Source organism: Pinus tabuliformis, chromosome 2_2 (genome assembly GCF_031772625.1).
Source record: "Pinus tabuliformis cultivar Carrire ecotype Pingquan chromosome 2_2, CPIR1, whole genome shotgun sequence".
Classification (NCBI taxonomy): Eukaryota; Viridiplantae; Streptophyta; class Pinopsida; order Pinales; family Pinaceae; genus Pinus; species Pinus tabuliformis.
The window spans coordinates 602,274,051-602,289,786 of NC_142300.1; the positions used below are offsets into that span (position 1 = coordinate 602,274,051).

At 36.5% G+C, this 15,736-nt stretch overlaps 1 protein-coding gene and 1 pseudogene across 2 annotated transcripts in view; both read right to left on the reverse strand.

The window, feature by feature from the left end:
• Nucleotides 1-8,810: 8,810 nt before the first annotated feature.
• On the reverse strand, nucleotides 8,811-14,462 carry LOC149194095 (protein TPR3-like; annotated as a pseudogene). The gene is made up of 18 exons (XR_016255075.1): nucleotides 14,336-14,462; nucleotides 14,064-14,179; nucleotides 13,737-13,875; nucleotides 13,463-13,567; nucleotides 13,101-13,160; nucleotides 12,889-12,962; nucleotides 12,610-12,705; nucleotides 12,419-12,527; nucleotides 11,967-12,094; nucleotides 11,621-11,855; nucleotides 11,353-11,507; nucleotides 11,205-11,273; nucleotides 10,879-11,007; nucleotides 9,956-10,015; nucleotides 9,552-9,746; nucleotides 9,316-9,441; nucleotides 9,127-9,222; nucleotides 8,811-9,008 (listed from the first exon to the last, which is right to left on the reverse strand). The product of XR_016255075.1 is annotated as a protein TPR3-like (transcript).
• The window catches only part of LOC149194096 (uncharacterized), a 37,204-nt gene continuing 35,803 nt past the window's right edge, over nucleotides 14,336-15,736 (reverse strand). Inside the window, exons 2-4 of the mRNA XM_089405035.1 lie at nucleotides 15,432-15,545; nucleotides 14,602-14,778; nucleotides 14,336-14,462 (exon numbers count right to left, since the gene is read on the reverse strand). Coding sequence (XP_089261161.1) covers nucleotides 14,420-14,462; nucleotides 14,602-14,778; nucleotides 15,432-15,545 — 334 coding nt within the window. The 3' untranslated portion in view covers nucleotides 14,336-14,419. The remainder of the gene's footprint in view (nucleotides 14,463-14,601; nucleotides 14,779-15,431; nucleotides 15,546-15,736) is intronic.

The window sequence follows — 15,736 nt, forward strand, 5'->3', positions numbered from 1 at the left end:
TTCTGATTTTCTGCTTAAATATTTCTGAGTTTAGTTTGAGTTTCAGTGGACTGTCTCTTCAAATAGATTGTTTATACATTGTTGTAGGTGATTATCAGAATTTTAACTCCAAAAAGTTATAACAGTAGGCACCAGCAACTAAATATCACCTTCCAGAGGTTCAGACAGTTTCATTCTACACTCAGAAATTTAGTTGCAGCTAATACATGGAATAGAAACAATTGGAACAACTTTCTTACTTTATTTATTTTTATGCTCAGAATACAATATACACAAAGGAGGGAACAGTTGAACCTGGGAGTGAGTCTGCCTTAGAATACCAGTCAAAGAGGAAGTCTGAATTTGCTGCTTGATTCAAAATTATCAACCCCAATAAATGTCACAATATGACTGCTAACAGAGAGAAAATAACACCATGTTGACTTGAGATCAGTCAAAATTGAGTCCATGGCCATCTCCCAAGCTAGTGGTTCCTCTAACAGGGACAAGAGTTACCACACAGATGTATATTTGCTCCAGAACCTGATTGTGATATTAGACAAGCTCCCACACAGTGAGTAGAGTGATGTTTGTTGTCAACACAAAGGGAACTCGACCTTGAGTCTCCCACAACCACCATGCACAAACCAAAAGTGTAACACGCAGCCCAAAAAGTTAATACTTTGCGTAGTTGTGTCACGATTTGTCCCCACAATCATTACTTTATACTTTGCTACCAAGATGCAATCCCAAGCATGATGAAGCTTGTTCAGCAATAGAAGGAAGTGACCACAGTCTGAGTTAAGTGAGAAATGCGACTCCTGTAAGCCCAAAACTCATCCTTGCAAAAGAAATATGACCCAGCAGTTGGAAATATGCTCAACCACCAAAAAATAAACCTGACTCTCTTTCTGTGTATCTGCCTGAAATGAGAGATTGAACCATTAAATTCTTTGTGGGAATCGTGCTGCCTTTCTGCCTCCAACTTCTGTCACACAAGCCCCTACCATTCTAATTATTTAAAAAAGAGATCTAAACTAGCCCCACCATAAAATATGCAGCTCTCTCAATAATTCGTGGGTCCCATGAAACTGGAGTATTTAATGATATTAATTTGCCTTTGACTCTTCATTATCCATGAAGCCTTCAGTGTGTCATAGGAAATAAGAAAATGCAATATAAAGATATAAAAAATTGATAAGCTAGAGTACCTCAATATTTCTCAAAAAATTTGTTCTCCATTGAAGCTCTATGGTGAAATCTGAGTGATTTCACTCTTAGAGTAGGGGGTCTCGTTGCAACATCGAAGCTTGCTATGGCAGCTAGGGCTCCAAAACCCTCAGCTTCCTCTTCCAGTTCTTTCAAAGAGCTCTCTCTTAAACTCACACAATGCACGAATGAATTAGAATCTCCTCAATTCCCTTCTTTAATAAGTTTAGGATTGTCTTTTCATCTTCTCCTTCCCTTTTGTCTTTTCATCTTCACCTTCCTTTTTTTCTCTTTATTATTTTTTTCTTTTTTCTTTTTATTAAATTCACTTTTATAAAGTCACTTTATGATACTCCACTTTATAAAGTTAAAGTGACATCCAATTTGCCTAGGAAATATCATCCTTTCTCCTTCTTTAGTAAAGTCTCCTTAGGCAAATTTAAGTCCCCTTATTAATTATTTCACCGCTTTAGCCTACGGGAACCACTTTAGGCTAGTGGAATCCGTCATTAGCTTCCTATGGGTACAGGGACATTACAACATAGAGGAAATTTAACCATAAACTATGTTGATTGCGAAAAACTTTTTTTGTTTTCACCATATTTTTAAATAGTATATCATTTTTACACTTATTAAAGTTAATTTGTAGAAGTGTTAAAACTTGGCATCAACCCATCAAAATTTACAAGCACACTGATCTTGTAATATACTGAAAATATCAACAAGTAACTTGGTAATGCAAAATATACCTATTAAATTATTTTTCAAATAATTGAGATGTAATTACTATTCATTCAAGAATTCTACCAAAAATCTATTAGTATAATTTGATTATGTGAATCTGCAACAACATGGATTCCAACATTGTCATGCTTGTATTTATCCATAATAAAAATGGTGTTTTGTAACAACTTCCATAATATGCTTGATCACCTTTATCTCCTTCAATGGTAGGTGAGATCAAAAAAAATGAAAATAACATGGGCAAATTTGCATTTGGGAGCACCAATGTAAGAGATTTTGAAACACAGAGACAAGTTTTCAAGAAGAAAATAATAAAACCCCAAATGAAGAACTGAACTATTTAGACGATGCATAGTTTTGAACAATATTTTTAACTATGGTCCCTTTTTCCAAATGTGTTGTTAAATTTGTGGTGATGTTCTCTAGCATGTTATTTAAGAATGTAGGCTACTAAAGGCGTATAGGAAACAATCAAGATGCAGTGGGCCAAAAGGAGTCAGGACGACCAGTCACTAAAATATTGTTGCATTATAAAGTGTTTGTCTTTTGGTGTGTTTGCTCAATTGAGGAATTTTGTAATTTTAGTGGTCATTTGTATTTCCAAAAACTGAAAAAGACATAAAATAATTTGTCTAATGATTTCCACCTCGTTTCTATAAATTTGCACATTAACTATATTTACAAATAATACATACAGGGAAATTTTGCAATTCTTTGAGAATTTATTCTAACAACATTTTCTATTGTTTCAACAACTCTCTCAAAGGATTTGCTGGAGACACAACAAAAGCACATGCAAGGGCAAGCATGGTGGCAGGTGATGCAGTTATACATTACAACAAAATAGGTCACTGGTGACGATAAAAAAATGTCACCATATGCCCATTGGTGATAGTCAAAATACCTTACATCACAAAAGACTGAACATCACCAAAAGCGGCATCGTTGAAAATATAGGTGTTGTAGTGACATTCAAGGTCTGTCACAAATATTGATTATAATGACAGATAGTGACCATCACCATTTGATATGAACAGTTATTTATGGTGATGAACTTTTCATGGCCCTCACTGTTGATGCATATATATATGGCGATATTCGTTGACTGTCACATTTTCATATTTTGGCGAGGGTCAAAAAATGTCATCATAAGCTTTTTGGTGACAGTGAAAATAGCTTCCATCACCAAAAATTAAATGTCACCAAAAGTTGTGTCATAAAAGTATAGGTGTTGTAGTGACATTTAAGGTTTGTCACGAAAATGATTATAGTGACAGATTCTATAATGGTTTGGATTCATATGGATGCACATAAATATATATGTTTTCTTTAAAATATGAATATTTTGTGTGTTTAGTAAACCGTTTTTTTCCGGTTTTTCATTGGTTCAAATCCAGTGCCAAACAGTTCGCGGTCCACAAGGTTTTTTGGTTCAATCACCGGTTCGGTTCTGATAACATTGGGCCACACCAATAGACTTAAATGTCACAAATGCAAAACCCATATTTAAAAAATTGTTTCAGAGTAGAAATATAAAACGATATTGCCAAACTATATATATAAAACTTTCAGATGGCAGAATTACAAGAAACTAAAGTTTCCGCTTAATAATTTCATTTTTAGCAGAAAACTAAATTCCCCGTCTTTGTTTGTATACTTGCCATATGCAACAAAACCTTCCTTCCATACAGTGAAAAAATTGATATGAATGCCTCATTTGATGTCTCATGTGAAAGGCCACCAATGTAAAGCTTCCTCTGTGATTGACCAGTAGTTTGTGCTGGATTGGTGCCAGAAGTTGCTAGATTACATATAGTAATTCGACCCTGCAAAGTTGTGACCCCACATTACAAAAGTATTCTTAAAATCTTAACGAAGCAACATCCAGTCAAATTGTGAACATAGTGACACACAACTAACAAAAACAAAAGCCCCTACCAAAACTATTGGCTGGTTTGCAAAAATATTATGATTTTTCTACAAAGCATCTTATGGAATGGAACAATTTAAATGACATTCCACCAAGATAAAACTCATAAATTTGCATATACTAATTTCCAATATTTATACTCAGTTTCCAATAATCTTAACTTTGCACTAGAAAGCATATCACTAGAAAGACATGGAGCCACTAGCATTGATGCAAGTTGGCATCACAGTATGCAATGTAAACCTGGAATACAAAAGGCACTCAATGTCGTAGCTCATAGGCTACACAATAAATGGGGGACCCACATTAAAATATGTGATCACCACGTAAGAGATAGGAGTTGGTTCAGTGCAAATATGCAAATATTCAATAGAAACAAATCACCTTGGAGCTTGCTCTAAACTTGAAGTTCCAGTTGTAAGAACAATGGAAGCATTACTTGCCAACCCATTTTCCACAAGTGGTCCAGTACCCCACTTTCCTTCCGACTCTAACGGCTCCAAAACATGTACACCCCCATCAGATAATCCCAATGCAAATTGGTTTGGCTCAAAAGGATGAGTTGCAATTACAAGTGGGTACACACCAGAGCTGCAACATAAAGGAAGACGAAACACAAATACATATTAGATGGTAGAAAAATCAGTGTTGCGAAAATCGGGATAACAATAAAAAATCGTGAGTTTTTCAAAATCCCAATAAACTCGCTCGATTACTACGCAATTTTTTTTTCAAAAAAACGTTGAAAAAATCGCGCTAACTTCAAAAAATCGCAATAATTTCAAAGTTATCGGGATTCGATGGGAAGTTATCGTGGGGGTGGCGAACATCGCACTTTTATAAGGGAAAACATGTTTTTTTTTGTCATTTTGAACAGACAACGGCGTGAATTGAGAGCTGAGAAGGAAAGGAACCCTGGAAGGCGTCTACTATGGCAAAGGAGTAGAAAACTTGGAGATTTTAGCATCCCAAGCAAGAGAACTTCGTCTTTGGATCAAATTTCTCCAGCAAACCATGGTTTCCAAATATGGGCACCAAATTTAGCCATTTTGTTTTGGTTTTTTTCTTATTTTTGCTTGAGTTTCTATAACCCATTGTTTATCAAAGATTTTCGAGTGGATTTGATGGTGTTTTTTCATTTTTGTTGCATAGAGTGGAGAGAGTTCATTTTGGATTGAGTTGAAGTTTTTTTGTTTGTTAAATTGTTAAAAATTCAATGTGTTGTAACTTGTGTCATGTATGTAATTTTATTTTTATTTTGTAACTTGCAATTCTTATTGTGCCATAGGTTCAGCGTCAAAGTTCAAACTTCATCTTACATTAAAACTCAAGAGTTCAACTAAGTTACAAAAATGCCAAGGAAATTGGACCCTCTGTGGGAATTTGGTGAACCTGATGGAGATTTTGATAGATTGAACTTGTCTTGCAAGTTGTGTGGGCAGCATATGTCGAGGGGGGTTTATAGATTGAAGTATCACCTTGCACAAATCCCTGTATATGATGTAGAGCCTTGTGACAATACAAATGCGGAAATCATCTGAAAAGCCATGAGATCATTAGAAGGATTAGAGCAAGAGAGAGTGGCCAAAGCATAAATGAAGAAGCAACTAGCAGGGAGGGTGTTAGGCTCCGGTGAATATGGAAGTGGCACTGATTCTACTTCAGCATCAATGTCCACAACCAACCCTGTAGTTGTCTCATCATTTTTTGTTCCTAGAACCACATCTAGTTCACAACCATCTATCACTTCAATGCTTAAAAAAAATGAGAAAGAACAAGCTGACAAGTTGTTGAGCAAGTTTCTCCTTTAGAGTGACATTCCTTTCAGCGTTGCAAGGAATAATCCATTTTTCCAGCCTGCTATTGATGCTATTGCAACTGTTGGCCCAAGGTACAAAATCTCTTCTTATGATGACTTTAAAGGCCACATTCTTCAAGATGAAAAGGTTGACTGCACCAAAAGATTGGAGGAGTTTAAGGCATCATGGGCACAAACAGGATGCACTGTGATGCCAGATTGTTGGATTAACCAAAATGGGAGAACCCTTATAAATTTCTTGGTTAGTTGTCCCAAGAGAACAATGTTTATGAAATCTTTTGATGCATCTTCACATATCAAATATGTAAAAACTTTATGTGATTTGTTGGATGTGTCTATTTTGAAGGCAGGTGCAAAACATGTTGTCCAAGTCATAATGAACAATGCTGCAAATTATGTTGTTGCTGGCAGGATGCTTATGGAGAGACATCCTATTTTATTTTGGACACCTTGTGCTGCACATTGTATTGATTTGATGTTGGAAGACATAGGAAAAATTTATTTTGTCAAATATATTGTTGACTCATCAAAAAGCATTACAAAATTTATATATAATCATGCATTTGTGCTTAGCTTGATGAAAAATCACCAACAACAAGGAGTCGGTGTGTCTTGCCATTACACAGTTTGCCACCAGTTTCATATCTCTTCAACCCCTCTTGAATTCTATGTGGGATGTGAAGAAAATGTTTCTTTCCGATCAGTGGCGTGATTTGACAGTAAGCCGGAAACCAGAGGGAGAGGTCGTATGCAGATTAGTTTCATACCAGAAAGAGTTCTGGGCGAGAGTGCAAGAGGTGTGCACCGTTTCTGAACCTTTGGTAAAGGATCTTCGATTAGTTGATGGTGAGAAGCCCCCAATCGGCTATTTGTATGAGGCCATGGACAGGGCCAAAGAATCCATTCAAGCCTATTATGATGATAAGGGAGATGAGGGTTTCATAAACAACTCCTTCTATAGGAAGTGATTGATGAACGATGGAACAACACACTCCATCATCACATTCATGCTGCAGGGATCTACCTGAACTTCGCATTTTCTTACCCATTTGGATTCGTATTTGATGTTGAGATCATGGATGGATTCTTAACCTATGTTCAGAAGATGGTGCAATCTCCAGCAAAACGTGCAGAAATCTTCAAAGAAATGGAGATATATAGGATGGCAGGTGGCACATTTGGCTTTGAGATCGCTGTGACTGATAGGGCAACTAAAATGCCAAGTATTTTTTAATTTCTTTCAAATTTCATTGTCTCTTCAAGTTCATAATTTCATACTTTGCTTCAACTTTCAAATTTCATTTTTTTCTTATGTTTATTTTATTTGTAATTTTGTTGTAGATGCATGGTAGAGAATCTATGGTGCCAGAGTACCCCATCTACAAAAGTTTGCCATTTAATCCTCAGCGAAACATGTAGCTCCTCAGGATGTGAACGCAACTGGAGTGTATTTGAAAAAATACACAACAAATAACGCAACAGGTTAAACTTAAAACTTAAAATATTGCAAATTTCCAATTAATTTTTTGAATTCATTAGACAATATTTTTTTTATAATTATTATTTTATGATCTTTGTATAGGTTGGAGTCCCAATGACTTAATGACATGGTCTACGTCTACTACAATCTTCGATTGTGGGTGAAGCAACTTATGAGGATACCTGATATGGAGGCCATCTCATTAGATGAGATTGACACCACCGCTGCATGAAGGGTTGAGCTGAGAGGCCTCTCATGGAGTCTGCCGATGATCTGTTAGAGCAGGAGGTAGTGGAAGGCGTAGAGGGGGAGGAGGAGGTGACACCACTTACCCGAGCGACCCCTGCCACCAGTAGAGGATGTGGTCTACCTCCTCTAGCTCTTACTTCTTCAAGTTCTAGAGCATAGCAGAGTCCACTACCAACTCCACCGACATCTACATCTAGAGGGAAAGGAAAAGCTATTGCATTTTCTCGCAAGAGGGACAGAGGAAATCAGTAGTATTAGACTTTAGTTATTTGGTTAATTTCATTGTATATGACATTATGACTCATGATATGAAATACATTATTATATTTTTTGTTGATATTTTGAGGTTGAGTTGGAACTTAGGAGTCAAGACTTACTATTCAGGACATGATTCACCGTTATGTGTGATGTAGCACTAGAAATGATATTACACATCTTATATATTAGTTTTTTTATCATATTTATGTGTCAATGTATTTATTTTATGTTGTAGATGCTTTAGATATGAAAAAAATTGAATATTTTTGTATTCTACGATTTTTTCCCCATTTTTCCCAATTTTTTCCCCATTATTTTCCTCGCCGATATTACCCTGATATCGATTTTCGCAACATTGAGGAAAATTGCTCAAGAAAATAGCCTATTTTCAGGACAAATGCCCATGATAATGGACACTTTTAACTATACTATACCATATTATTGTACAAAGAACAACTAAGCTAATCTGCAATTATATGTCTAAACATACATATAACTAAACTCCTACATTCAACATTACCAGGGTTTGTAGGTTATGCTCCATGTGTTTGGATTTCTAAAATTGCAAGTTCTTGGAGGAAGTGGGCTAACGTTTTTCATTTCATGGAATAAATGTGGGTATTTAGGGGGCATTAGAAAGATATTGAACCTGAAATACCAGGTTATCTAAGTCTTCATTCTTTACAATTATTCTCAAGTTCACTGGAGGGATCTTCTTGAATACTATGACAACCTACTGCACAGTCCACATACCCACCCATGGACCAGTGCACAGGATCCCACATGCCCATGAAACATCCAAAAACCTATCCACCATCATCAGATTATTTCTAGTATGACTCACCTGACATTGGATGAAAGATACGAAGATGGACTAATTCGAGATCGTAATCGCAGTGATCCAACATGGAACACACCCACCCGCCAAAAAAAAAAAAAAAAAAAAAACTAGCATATATTAGTTGACTATCACGCGAGTAAGTAGCATGGGATATTGGAGCAGAAAGTGACTCCACAGGGATCTATTGCCAGAAACCAGAACCATTACCAGCTAGACATTTAGAGATACACACCAACTTACCGACTTACGAATTAAATTGAGTAAAAGAATGGAAACAAAACAATGAAAGGTTGTCAGATATTTAAAACAAACTTGTTTGAGAAACTCGAGGTTTATTAGCTTCATAAATAGCAATCTAGGTTTCATTCACAACCAAAAAGTGTATCTGATCCTGGTGAAATTGCACTCGGGTTTCTGCCTGTGGTGGCAATCTGTCTGGTGGTAGCTGTAAAAATTTATTCCTAAGCCTTTGCCAGCCATCAGTTCCCCATATGCAAAGCTGCAGTGCCAGACATCCCAGGAGCTACTGCATTAGCCGTGATCAGGATAAGTTAGCGAAAATAATTATGCACCCTAGGCTTGGATTACAGCTACAGGATGTATCATGTAGCAAATACCTAGGCACCTGCTCCTGATGATACAAGCACGTTCAGTGCATGAGAAAAGGCAAGCCCAGTGACTCTCTTTTGATGTCCTTTAAGCTCGCTCTTTACCTGCATCCAAAAGGCATTTTATTCAAATTTATATGCAAGTGCCTCCACGAGGGGTTTGATCACTGAAAATTCCACCAAAGATTGAGCCAGAACCTCATCCACTCGAACATTGTATATTTGAATTGTAGAGTCTTCCATGCCAATAGCAATTATGTTGTCCTGCTGGTGGAAAGCAAGAAAAGTTGCTGGTGGTGATAGTGCCATGAAAGTTGTCATTGTCTGCAGAAAACACAATGAAGCAAAGAGTGATAAAACTATTAAAAGAGAAGTTCCTCAGAATATGGTATATAAATAGCTAGATACTTGTCATTCAACATCTGAAGCACCACCTTGAATGTCATCATATTGAACAAAGAAACTTTTCCACCACTGGCTGACATGACGTACGAGTCATTCTTCGATAATGCAAAGCAGGGAACAGCATCCTCTGGGTTAGTATCACTTATGCCATCTGTCATAAGTATGCCACTGACAGGTTGCCATAACTGAGGTGGAATACTGGTTGCTGCCTGTGAAAAGAACTCCTTTTAGATGATATACCAAATGCATTCAGTACAAACTTCAAAATTAATTTGTAAGATACTAATCAACTTGATCTCTCTCAATTAACTGGTATAACAACTTCATAAAGGATATCATATATTAAAAAGAGCATGACTTAAACAAAGGATAACATAAGCATCTTGCCACTAGCATTTCAATCATTTCGCTGCCATTTCCAGAGCTTGTGCACAGCATTGGAAGCCAATGCCAGAATCGCAACTCCTGAATTAGTATATATTAATCTTGAAATCTGCAGTTCATGAAAGTATAAAGTGATTATAATAAAGAACTAAATCTCTACAAAGAAAGGCTCTTGTTGTAAGCTACAAAACTGAAATGTACCAATTCTCACTTTATATCCAAACTCTACAGAAAGGCATTGGGAATCAAAAGCTAAGTATGTGCCAAAGAATGCTCCAAAATCATACATGGCATGACACTTAACTGAGAAGAAATAGAAACTTTATGTACCAAGCTAGAAGTTTTGAAAAAACAGTGTGAACAATTCAACAAAATTAGGAGGTCGATGTCCTCAATGCTCATGTGTCCTAGATAGATTAACAAATTTGATAAACTAATAGTTTATGACCATGAAGCACTCATATTTGTTCATACAAAAGAAAATATAAGGGCAAGACCCAGATAATATCCATCAAATGGGCACCTGTGGAGTACATTGATTTGTAAGACATAACTACTCAGCAGCAGTAAATAAACATATAGGACTGAATGAGTTGCATATTAAGAAATATTGAAAGGTACAGGTTCATACGCACTGACAAGGACAAGTACATATTTACTGCCCTTACATCAAAAGAAAATGAAAATAACCAATGAAATTTCACAATGATGCTTCTAACCATGCAATACAAATTACTTTTCAACATAAATGTGGCACATTATACAATATCACAAGTTTAATAACAAGCTCAGACTGATACAGGATATTTTTTCCCATGGTAATCCATTATGAGCTATTCAACCTGGGATAATACACACCTTGCTTGTTGGTAGGTTATATGAGAGTCTCAAGGACCGGCACTGAGCTCGTTTGATTATTTCAGTGAGTTTCTAGTTCTTGTTTTTATCTACTGAATCTTCTGCGACTCTGACCTTATCCTTAACACTCCTAGAATCCACTCCATTCTGACAGACACAAAAATCAATCACTTTCAATTGTTTAGTGTACACATTTGCAAGCATTCTTGCTTTGAATATGTCCTTTTGTTGAAAAGAAACAGGCTTATTCATATTAAAAAGCACAGAAAATCATTTAAACTCTCCCTACCATACAACTTCCACAGCCTTCAGTATACTTCAAAAACATTAAGTAGTTGGCAATCAATGCCTTCTGCAAGGTCTTTATCCTTGTAGTCTAGAGATATCTTATAGTATTACAGTAGACATTCCAGTCCATCCATGGAAACTGCGGAAGCAACCCGATCAGATCCCCCAACAGTTTGTGCCCCAGGTGTGCTTATAGATGCCATTTGAGTTACTACTGACACCTGCAGAACCAAATCTCAGTTTAGCCGCGTTTGAAGTAAAGTTTGAAAGCCAGACACATAATAAATGTACAACTCTTGCCTTCGTATTAGAAGGAACTCTTGCTGCATCAAAGGTACGGTTCTCAAATGAGCATAACGATTGATGGCCATCAGCATTGACTAAAATTTTGATGCCATTATCACTGACTGAAACTGCCAATAATGTCCCTTGTTGAAGCAGAGACAAGGATTACTCTGAAAATAGGAAAAAATCAAAGCTAAATTAACCCGAAAGTCTTTCTTTTGAGCTATACAATTAGTTCACATAAAAAAATAAATAAAAAATAAGCAACTATGTCAAACCATACAACTAATCCACCGTCAGGATCAACAGTTGTCAGCAGGGTTGTGTTGTCCATGTCCCAAAACTTGATCAAATATTCATCTCCGGCAGCCAAAAAGCAGTTCTTAGTCGTATCAAACTGCACAATATCCAAAGAGCGCTTACAAAATCCTTGATAAGCACACTTTATAGCACCTTCATTCTCATTCCATTCAACAAGAAAAGATTATCTTTCTTTGCTTGTTCCACATGAGAAGAGCCTGCGTCAAGTCGCCAGTGTTTTTATTCTCCATGTATTGTAGAGCTACTCAATTATCAACAGAAAAAATGCATAGCACAAAGCAAGAGCTGAAATGACAGGATGAATCAACCTTGTCCCATTAGCACTATAAGCCATTGGAGTGCACCACTGACCAGGAGCATCATAATCAACCCTGGAACCCATCAGATTATATAACCAAGCCTTTATCTTGCCATCAACAGCTGGTGAAAATATAAACTGATACATAAAAAGAGTCCAATACAAAGCTTCAGCTTGAGGAATCATCATATCCACGAACTCAATGTCTTCCTAAAGAAAAAGCATTCTACCAGTTGTATTAAAAAAAATCAGAATCACAACAAAGAGCACATACCTGAATGTTTTTTTTATAATGGGGGCATAATACAAAATACACGGGGGCTAAACTGATACATAAGAAGAGTCCAATACAAAGCTTCCGCTTGAGGAATCGTCATATCCACGAAATCAATGTTTTCCTGAAAAGCAAACATTCTCCCAGTCGTATTAAAAAAAATCTGAATCACAACAAAGAGCGCATACTTGAATGTTTTCTTTATAATGGGGGCATAATACAGAATACACGGATGCTTCATGAAGACCTTCAAAAGTATACTTCTTTACAAATTACACCAATAACAGCATCCCATAACTGTTGTTGCACCAACCAGCTTTATCAACCTGAAATTTTCTAAGCCCCGCACTTTGTCACAATATAGAGTTTCATGTCAAACCTTTCTTGTTTTGTCATCGTCACAGGTAATAATACGCAATTACTTGTTGGGATGTTAAAAAGCAAGGTCATTTACACCTCCAACATGGGCGTCAATCTTCCAAAAGAAATAATCTATTAGATGTGAAAAAACAGTGAATTCACTAAAGCAAACAATACAACAAATACAATACATGGAGAAACAAGAAGCATTTTCAGTAACATAGCCCTCAATTTTCCCTGTAACTAGATTCAGGTTTACCGTTTATTACAAGAAGACTGAATGAGAGGGACCAAATACCTCCAAGTGCTACCGCAAGTCATTACCAACATGGAAGCAATATATGTGCACTATGTGCTTTGAATAAGCTACTCCTGGATATTTAAAAAAACACATACTCATACACTATATTTCAAATATGGGTTGAAGGTTCAATCATCTCATTACCAAGAAACTATATAGACAAGTTCACTATTAGCAGAAGCTAAAATCTTCCTGGTCTAGTTACATACCAAACAAAGAACCATCTAGACACGATTGACTGATACAAGAGGATCCTTGAGAACTGCTGCCTGTTGTCCAGAAAATGGGACAATCAGATTACTCAGAAAATTCATTACAAAGAATGGATAAGAAAGATACAAGTTATACTAATGAATTATTTCCAAAAATGACCAACAACAGTCAAATGGACAAGTAAAGACCAGTCAGTGTAGATACCTAAAGCATTCCCAGCCTAAATCCACACAGGATACATCAAGGGAAACAGAATAAAGGTTTATAATATATATTATATAATGTACAATAGGTTAATTCCAGGAACAGATAAAATTTTCTTTTGTGACTATAAAGGTGTAAAGGTCATATATGTTACCTGCATGGAAGCTGAACAAGATCCATGATCCGAAACCTTGAAATTTCTGTGAGCCAGTCTTTCCTGTGAACCTGGGAATACACCAATTTCACCCACGTGTACCAACTGGACCACAGTAACAATGAATGCATATTAGCAGCATAAAATTCTTTACTTTATGAAATATGAAGAAAAATAATGGGACTCATGCCTTCTAAAGACAGAATATGTATTCCTAAGCATATAAATAAATCTAAACAGAAAAAATAAGCATTATAAAAAAACAAAGCCATACCTAAAAGTATGGTCTGCTGCAAATGATGAAAAACCATGCTCTCCAGTGGAGATCCCTGATTTAAAGTTTGTGCAACAATCTTGGGAAGGTCATCTTGTGAATATAAGCCCTGTGGAAGATTTGGACCAGGATAGCTAACCTGCAAATTCGTTATAGTTAAAGTACCTAATCCTCAAACAATATTGCTGCTCTTACAAACAACCACATTGATACTTGAATGAAGATTTTTACCTGTTACATTTTCTTCATTATTAACTAACCATAAATTACATTAGTTGATGTTTGACAGTGAAAATGAACTATATGGAGAAAGAAAAGTCAGAATACCTCATCACCAGACTGCCCAATTGTCCTTGCTCATTTTAGAATGTGATCAGAATCAACTGACTGATAATCCCCTAAGGGAGCATTAGGAGGGGTCCTCGGGCACTTCAACAAAGCAGCTAGAGCAACAAATCAAAATGGGATTACTCAACCATATAAAAGCTAAAGATGCCAACATATAAATGACATCACTTCCTATATAAACCATAATCATAATTTTACTATATAATCCATATCAACTGAACTTCCGTGTCAATTGCTGGTGTATAAGTTACCTGGATTTGCTGCAGCACTAAGTCCAATTGGCCCTGCAGAGACTGCAGGATGAGGTGCAGGAGTGGCATTAGCCATCCAGCCTCCTAAGGCAGTAGCAACAGGTGCAGGTGCTGCTTGAAATGGGGGCTGGAAATAAACATTAAAATAGCATATCAGACAAAACTGTTCATGATTCAAACACACTCGAATCAACTACTCTTTATATGGACAACTATCGGCAATTTTATTAAGAAATTTTTAAAAATCCACCTGTAATTCAACATACCCCATGAGCACCAAATGGCGGGAAGCCTCCCCCTTTCGGAATCGTTGCCATAAGAGGATTAGTTGCAGGAGATGGTGCACGAGCACCACTTGGCTGTCCAGAACTGTGATCAACAACAGTGTTTTTCTGTCTGGGCTGGGCCTTGAATTTTTATAGAGTTGATGTTGCCAATTCAAACTGACATAAATTTCAAACACCAATACCAGGAATATGAAATCAGTAATCTGGATTCTGCACCCAGCACAGAGCTCATAGAATAATCTACTATTGGTATTGGTCATCAAAACTGAATACAACAACTACTATACAGCAGGCATAAAATACTCAAATTTGAACAATTGCCTAACAAGTCAACTCGAAAGAAAATGTATATAAAACTTTGCTTGATAAGTGTTCGCAAGCGAGAAGTTTTCAGAGAGGGAAACTGCAGCTTGTCTCAGAACAGAGGATTGGCCTCAATAAGCTTTTTAAGCTAGAATAACATGATATTCCTTGCTGACTTGTATTTTCATACTTGGAAAGTTGCTCATTTTCCCTGGTGTTCAACCAAACATAACAAAAAGACAACACTAATAAATAAATAAATAAGGGCGAAAAATAGCATCTATGTGAAAGAGATCACAACCAGATGGCAAGGATGTCACCAATCACGGAAATCCCCCAGGTTCTGTCTGCAACAAAAATGTACTATGACAAGATGTGTAACATTACTGATAATGTTGTAGCATGAGATTCCTTAAGAATATCTATGAGAAACAAAAGAGTATATATGTAACCCACAGGCTTACTTGTAGCAGAGCGAAGATTAACTGATAATTTCACACACAAACCTGAAATTATATAAAGTAAGAAGCTGTGTAATTTCCTTGAATAGCTCTTCATTGAAAGATGACAACACCTTCAGGTCTTTCACTAGAATTTCCACTGCTTTTGCTTGGTCTTTCCTGAGACAACATCCCATGTATGTATGAAGTATCAGTCACCAATTCAAACATGTCTGAGCATCAGACATAGAAAATATACAACATTCAAGGTGACTGAAATTGAAGCATTTGTGGTATGGCATATATGTGTGACTTTTTTACTCAATTAATGTAACAAAAGCATCACCGCCAAAACTAAGGTGTATTACATA